This window comes from Benincasa hispida, chromosome 4 (genome assembly GCF_009727055.1).
Source record: "Benincasa hispida cultivar B227 chromosome 4, ASM972705v1, whole genome shotgun sequence".
NCBI lineage: Eukaryota > Viridiplantae > Streptophyta > Magnoliopsida > Cucurbitales > Cucurbitaceae > Benincasa > Benincasa hispida.
In genome coordinates, this window is record NC_052352.1 from 7,659,825 (window position 1) to 7,668,245 (window position 8,421).

Below are 8,421 nucleotides of genomic sequence, written 5' to 3' on the forward strand. Positions count from 1 at the left end.
TAGTTTCTAGTTGCCTTTTAATTGTCCTCTATTTTTTGTCATATAGTTAGTAGTTTTAAATTAGACATTAAAATGAAAAGGTAAAAATGTTCTCACTGATTTAGTGACTTCTAACTAAAATTTGATTGTTAAGTGATTGCTATGATTGTTATATGATTGTTATCTAACTACTGTCTCATAATTAGCCAATGATACTGATAGTAATTTGATTTCAATTTGATACTAATTCTTAATGTTACAAATACAATTTGATAACGGTTGCTATATTATCACTATTTGATATTGATTGTCATCTGCTCGTTATCTTATCTTGATTGCTAATGATACTAATTTGTTATATGATTGTTGTCTGATTGCTATTTGATATTAATAGTTATTTGATCGTCTATGATATCAATTACCATATGATTGTTGTTTGTTTACTAATTGATTGTTGTTTGATTATTATCTGACATTGATTGTCGATTATGCCTATTATTATTGAATTGTTTACTTAAAAAATAAATTGTTGATTGAATGTTAATCTCTTATTGTAAGATTCAGAACATGGAAGAGTCCATGTCACAATTAGGCATCAACTGCAATATATCCATAACAATAATCAACCCATAAATTAAAACCCCAATATAAAACACACACATCCCCATCAGGCATTGTCTCCAATTTCACAATAAAACCCTAAAAAATACAAGAAAAATTATGAGAAAAATCATAACAAAATCAAGGGTCCTTCTCAAAAGAGAAGAGAAAACAAAACGAAGAATGAATACCCACATGGGGATGAGTCTTCCACCAAGAATTTTCCTCCTCCACAAGACGACTGCATGCAATTCTGCATGATATGTCTGGGTATGTATGAAGAAATTGAAAAAAAAAAAAAAAACAAAAGGAAAAAACCCAGAATGAATCTTTGACCCCTAAATTGGAAATCTAAAATTGATAACCATAACTAAGAGTTTAGGGAGAGGGAGAGAGACAAAAACTCGTTGATGAAGCTTATCGACAGTGACAATCGATGACGAATGGCAAACGAGGAAGGCAAGCAACCATCGACAATTGAGAAAGGGGTTTAGGGTAAAGGATAAAGGTGTTGACCAGTCAACTTTTGAATTTTTTAAATTTTCAATTTTACCCTCTCTTGTTTTGTTACACATCTTCTCCAGTTTTTTTGTTTTTTTGTTTTTTTGTTTTTTTTTTTAAATTTTCTTTCATTTCTCTGGTTTTTTCTTTCATTTTTCCCTCTCTCCCTCATCTACATTAAAAAAAGGATTATAAGACTAAGTTTCAATCCCAAGACTTGAAAGTGCATAATTCATAAGTGACTTAATACCAACAAACCAATCATCAAGTTTGATGATTCAATAGCAAATGAAGATGGATTTGAAAGAAACTTCTTTTTTTAGTCATCAAATTTGCACCATTTTTGGAAACATTTCTTAAAAGTTTGAAATAAGAAACGTTAAACAAGTTTATTTCTAAAAAATGAGAAATAAGAATGTTATCAAGAAGGCCAATAGTTTTTTTTTTTTCTTTTTATAGGACTTTAAGGGGCCTTTTTTTTTGGGAATGTAGATACTGGAAATCTTTAGATACCCGACATTATATATGCCCAAAATTACAAATGTTCGATATCTATCGATAACCATGTTTGTTTTGTAAAAATATTTTTTAAAATATCTGAATACCTAGATAATTGTTGGGATTAGTGTCCTAATTCTCATGGAGTCTCGTTGTTTGTAATGATACACATTGTTTGATGAATAAAATAAATGTTATTTCATTATGACATTTACTCATATCCAATAAACAAATCTCCTTGGTTATTTTATGTGAACTTAAGCATGTATATGTAATATATAAGTGGATCATGCCTTAAGTGATAATCTAAATAGGTCTATAGTATAAGGATTAAGGTGGGATACCTGATCCTGTTGACACTACGGATACGACCCACTTTGTAGAGATTTACAAGTATTGTAAACTACTACAGATGGTAGATGTTGACCATTCATGTGGAGACGTGTGAGTGGGGGTGTCCTATACAAAGAGTTTGTATAAGACCAGATCATAAGATGACTAAGCTCTGTAAATAACGTCGTTGATACTAGAGACTTACATCTCACCTAAACGATCATAGATGACACGACCTCAATCCTGAGTGTTTTGGGAACTCCTGTTTTTTAGGGCGGTCTTTTGATTAGTATGGGTGAGAGTGGCCACAACTCAACATGCCCACCTTTTTGGGGACTTGTCTGATCTGGGAGCTGGAAACTCAATCTACAAGATGGAATTTACTCCTTTTCCAAAGCAGGAATAAGTAGAGAGATTGCTGCCTTAAGGGCTGATTCCGGGGCTTAAACATAGTGGCCACAACTTCTCTTTGGAAAAGATGACTCAGTCATAGTAGAACTATGATTTATGTTCTTTAGAGGGATCAGTGGTACTTAAGAAGTTAGATATAACTACAAGGGTATAACTGTTATTGGCCCAGCTGTACTTACAAGCGATCTGTGAAGGGTTGTCGCACTTCTGATTGGTTAAGATGGACACATAATATATCTGTGGTAAGAAGAGTTCAACTATCGGTCTTTAGTGGAGTGCCTGACAGTTAACGAATGGTAGATCCTGTGACTAAAGAGTTTAGTCAGTTACTCATGTACCATTGGAGCTTCGAGCTACAGGTCCATAAGGTCCCCTTGGTAGCTCAATGGATTCAGTTGAAGATCGGTTCTTGGTATTGACTTGAAATATTTAAATTGACAAGAGGTAATTCGATTATATGTGATATGATCGGTATGATGTATGAGATATATCTAGTAGAGGATTGATGTAAATGAGATTTACATTAAGTGTCATGGAATAGAAAAAGAGCTATGGTTTATATGTTTCATGAGATGAAATACTAAAACTATAGGTTATAAATAGTATGATAAGTTGGTTATCAATTATATTTATAATAATATTAATTATTGGATTAAATATTTTTCTCTAAAACTAATTGAGTGGGAGGTATTGATGGTTTCATGGTAACCGTGAGATAAAAGTAAAATTATTTTCCTAATTTTAGTAAGTTTTTGGCAAAATTGATTTTGAGAATTCTCTCTCAGAAAAAGAATCTCATGAAAGTTGCCAATAAATAAGATTTACAAAGCAACAGCTTGACTAAGGTAAACGATCGTGTAGTGTTTTGTAAGCGACAGACACAGAACTAAGCGATGAGCTAAACGATTGCTTAGCTTTTGTTAAACAATTGGGCATCGACCTATACGATAGGTTTTAGCCATCTCCCACTTGCACAATTGTTTACATGATTGTTGTACCCTTCATCTTCTCCCTCAAACCAAGTCCACACAGAGATCACCCTCTGGATTCTCACACCGAGAATACCAAGGTAGCCTTCTTGGTGGTGTTATACTCAACTCATCGAGGTTATGTGGAGGTCATTCATGCTGTTGGGGTGTTCATGACCGAGGCGATCGCTAAGTTTGAGTTTGCGGTGTTCATGCTGCATAGCGGTCGTGTTGTTCGAGCGTTCGAGGTTGTTGTGTTCAAGCGTTCATGATCAAGGAGCGTGGAGACGAGTCTGCAAATGTGTTTAGAGATTTTTTCTTGATCATTTGATTGCATAACCGTATGTTTGTGTTTACGACTGTAATTGTAATGTTCATACATGATTGTAATTTGGAATGATCTATTCCGATGCTCATGGAAATCCTCGTGTTCGATTTCCTTCAATAACTGTGTTTGTTTTGTAGAATTTTTACTCTGAAATATCTTAAATTTACAGAAAATCCAAGAATTTCCTTACAATTATTCATTAATTTATAATTAACTTAATATAATTTGAACTTATATAACATATTTTTTTTCATTAATTTGATTTTATTTTGAATTAATATAGTTTTATTATTTTATTTGTTGGTTTTCTCAACAAAATTATTTATATCATTAATATATTTTTTAAATAAATAATTAATTTGAATTTGAATATATTTCTAAAACATAGTGAAATACATAGGTCATAATATTTTTTAAATTATAAAATGAAAAATAAAGAAGAGCGATATTTATATATATATATATATATATATATATATAAAGGGCTAATTTTTTTTTTAAATGCCTTCAGGGAATCTGAAAACCCATATTTTAGGAAGGCATCCAAAATTCTCAAGATACTTCTTAAGGGCATCCTAAGATGCCGGGGAATCTCAATATGCCTAGGCATATGACATTACCGCAAAACAAACACAGTAATTTAGATGCCCATCCCATGGGAATATTGGATTCGCACGAAACAAACAACCCCTAAGAGTATAAAGTCTATCAGCAATAAATTTAGAAAAATGGCAAAGAAAGCTCAAAATGAAGTGCACAAATTTAAATATTTGTGTACTTGCGTATTGTAATATTTGTGTATTGCCAATATCAATTATTAATAATATTAGCAATAGAACTTAGATAGATATCCGTCATATTCATGTACTAATGATATCAAACTTAAATAGATATCAGTGATAGAAGTTTATTACTAATAAAAGTCTGTTATTGATAATCATGATAAAAGTTTCTCAATAATGGCCATTCATAGCTTTGAATGTTAATCTTCAAAATTGATAAGTCACTAATGAAAGTCTATTAGTGATTGCTACTAATATTTTCTGTCATTAATAGGTTAATCTTTGGTGATTTTCTTTCACAGTTAATAGCCACTTATAGAAGTCTATTTTTGATAGTCAATTTAGTGAATTTAATTAATTAATAAAGTTGAATCTTGAACTAAAATGTAAGTGAGATGCATAGAAGTTACCACTAATAACATTTTATACATCAACAATAACAACAAGTTATTTAATGGTAAAAAGGAACAATAGAGATTATCTATGATGATATGTTATCAGCGATAGAAGCTATCATCAGTAACCACGATATAAGTGACATTAGTGATATCGGTGACAAAACTTAGGTGATATCTATATATCGATGATATCAAATATATAAAAAGTTGATTCAATTTGATGAAAAGTCTATCATTGATAACCGCTGCTAAAAGTTATTGGTGATAGCCACTGATAGAAACTATTAGTGATAGCCACTAATAGAAGCTACCAATGATATTTGTATATTAGTGATATGACTTAGGTATATATCAATTAAATGAATGATATTAATGATATCGGTGCTATAACTTGGGTAGGCATCAGTGATTGTCATTTATAGACTTCTCATTGATAGACATCAATGTTCATCTCTTTGAAAGTTGATAGTCTCTTTTCGAAGTTGGTAACTATTTATAAAAGTCTATCATTGATAATCACTGATAGTCTTAAGTGTTAATATTTCAAGTTTGATTCCGATTGATAAAAGTGTATCAATGATAGCCAATGATAACTGATAGCAAATTGAAAGCTAATATGTCAAATGTTATTATTTCAAGGTTGTATTAATATTTTTCAAATTGAAAACTATCACTGATAGCAGCTATCGGTGATAGCCACTTATAGTAGCTATCAGTAGCTGTCACCAATGTTTGCTATCAGTGTAGCTTTCAATTTAAGAAAATTGGAAGAAGAAGCGCAAAATGGTGGGCTACATGTAGGCTTTTTAGTCGTTTATCAATATGACTATCATTGATAGCTGCTATCAATGATATTTGATGCGAATTTGGGTCATATCCCTAATATATTTATTATTGTACTACATCTTTTATTATTTTGGGCATAATTGTTGTTTGTACACCCCACCCTTATTTTTATACTTGATCTAAAATAAAATAAAAGTTGAGCGCCGACTCGGTTTTCAAAAATAGTGGAAAGTTAACGGTCGACTCGTTCGAATCAATTTTCGGTACGAAATAATAATTTCCCCCAAATATAACGAAGCTCCGTCCTCTCTGCTATTCATCTTCTCCCTATTTCCATTTCGCACAGAGACCAAACCCTACGAACCGAGGAAGAAGAAGAAGAAGAAGAAGAAGAAGATATGGGGATCGCAAACCTTTCATATGAGGAATGTCGTCGCAAGAGGGTCGAAGAAAACAAGAAGCGAATGGAAGCCCTAAATTTGCCCTTGCTTTCTCAAGCTCTCATCGATTCTTCCCCTTCCAAGTCCTCACCTGTAATTTCATTTCGTTTTTTGTTTTCTGTTTCTTTGTCTCCTATTACGCTCTTTTTCTCAATGGATTCTTGTATTGTGCTTATTTTGCTATTTGATCTATCCGCAGAGTAAGCTCACCAAGCCTCGCGTGACTCAGAAACAACTTGTGGTAGTGAGGAGGTCCAGTCGTGTAGCGAAACAGTCAGCTCCTGTTTACGCCGAAGTGAGTCATTTTGTCTATTTTGCACGCACTTGGATGATGGATTACAGTTTTCTGCTGCTTTATGTGGAGAGAGGTTTTAATCCTCAAAATTCATTTTTCATTGATTCGGTTTTCATTTCTGTTTAATTAATCTGGCAGGTTGTTGTAAATCGCGTGGTGATTCCTAGAAGGTATCTATATACGCGAAAGGAACTTAAAATGAAAATCAATGACTTCTCATTTTGTAGAATCATGTAGTATTGTCACTCATTTTCATTTTGGGGGATTGTAGGACTTCTAAATTTAGAGATTTTTCAAATCGGGTTTATGCATCGGATGACGCAAGAAAAAATGCTTTTGAAAGAGCTGAACAACTTCAATCTGGGTTGGATCCGAATTATCCCAACTTTATCAAGTCAATGCTTCAGTCTCATGTTAGTGGTGGATTTTGGCTGGTAAGCTTGTGAGGATTATTTTTTAAGTATATGACCTCCTTCTCGATATCTCTCTGTGTGTTAAGCTTGTTGAACTGGATGTGGAATATTAGTATATTAGATCAATAAAGAAGGCTGATTTTCTAAAGCTTGTATGAGTATTTGATTAATATGTAAAGGCTATAATAGAATGAGAGGATAATTACAGTTTCTTCTTCTGTAAGATAATATCTAATCGAAAAATACTTGAAAACACAGGGCCTTCCTTCTCATTTCTGCAAGATTCACCTTCCAAATCGTGATGGAGTAATGACTTTAATAGATGAAGATGGTGACGAGTATCCAACAATATATTTAGCACGAAAAACAGGACTTAGTGGCGGATGGAAGGGTTTTTCAGTTGCTCATAAGTTGGCAGATGGGGATGCTGTGATTTTTCAATTCATTAAACCTACAACATGCAAGGTAATTTTCCTTTCATCTCTTTGCTGGTTTCAAGGTCCTTTGAACCACCATATCTTGATTGTCTGCCGTCTCTGTGCGTACCTTTAATGTATAAATGCACATTCTTTGTTCACTGTCACTTCGATTCTCATTAAAAAAATAAGGTTGTGGCTGTTCACCATTTATCTGTCTCATTTTCAAAATCTATTTTTCATGTTTTACCTAAACTTTAAGTCTTGGATTTTGATTTTTTTTTAATTAATTAATTAATTTATTTTTTATGGTAGATTACATCACAAAAGGATATTGGTTACTAAGTCTTAATGAAAACTTATCCAATCCAAGCACGTTTTGGTTTTAAAAGTTGTTTCTTTGGTTCTTTGGAAGTTCATCATTCATTTTTTTTAATTTAAAAAAAATACTATTTTCGAATGGGTTCTTTTCAAATATAGTAAAATAAAATAACCAAAATATTTACAAATATAGTAAAATGTTACTATGATATACACCGATAGACTACTATCATTTATTGATAAACACTGATAGACATCTATTAGCGTCTATTATTAATATGACTATGACATTTATTATATACAAATGATAAAATAATTTCCCTTTTGGTATTCCTATTATTTGTTTTGGTTCATTTTGGTCCTTATATTTTCAAATATGTTTATTTTAGTCCATGTATTTTTAACTTTAGTTCATTTTAGTCGTTTACTTTCAAAATGTTCAATTTGATCCTTATACTCTATTTTCATTTTTAAGGGACCAAAATGGTCACTATTTTTTTAAGTTCAAAGACTAAAATGAACGAAAGTTGAAAGTAATAAGGACAAAATGAATATTTTAAAAGTATACTGGCTAAAATGATTCAAAAGCTAAAAATATAAGGATTAAAGTTTTATTTGATTTTTTCTTTTAAATGGTAATAACTAGTGTATGATCCACATCTTTTTGTGGGAGCGGCTAAACAAGCTTCACCCCCACCCCACGAATTCATAGAGATATCATATTCTTTTTCCCATAATTTCTTTTCAGGTGTACATTCTTAGGGCGAATAGTTCCAGAGAAGATAGTGATTCTAACAGTAGCTAAATGATTGACATTTCTTTTCCTAGCTCAGGTAATCTTAAAACAAAATCACTTCCTTCTACTTGGATGGTTGCTGCCCCTTTGTAACTGCTGCAATTTTATTATTTTATTGAGCTTTTGAGCCTAGCAAGAGCCAGCGCCGCGGCGCCC

At 32.2% G+C, this 8,421-nt stretch overlaps 1 protein-coding gene across 1 annotated transcript in view; it reads left to right on the forward strand.

Annotated features, from left to right (window-relative positions):
• The first annotated feature begins 5,873 nt into the window (after positions 1–5,873).
• LOC120075992 (B3 domain-containing protein At5g42700-like) overlaps positions 5,874–8,421 on the forward strand; it is a 2,980-nt gene continuing 432 nt past the window's right edge. The window contains exons 1-6 of the mRNA XM_039029762.1: positions 5,874–6,117; positions 6,224–6,319; positions 6,458–6,489; positions 6,591–6,753; positions 6,991–7,197; positions 8,218–8,302. Of these exons, the coding sequence (XP_038885690.1) occupies positions 5,983–6,117; positions 6,224–6,319; positions 6,458–6,489; positions 6,591–6,753; positions 6,991–7,197; positions 8,218–8,274 (690 nt within the window). The 5' untranslated portion in view covers positions 5,874–5,982 and the 3' untranslated portion in view covers positions 8,275–8,302. The remainder of the gene's footprint in view (positions 6,118–6,223; positions 6,320–6,457; positions 6,490–6,590; positions 6,754–6,990; positions 7,198–8,217; positions 8,303–8,421) is intronic.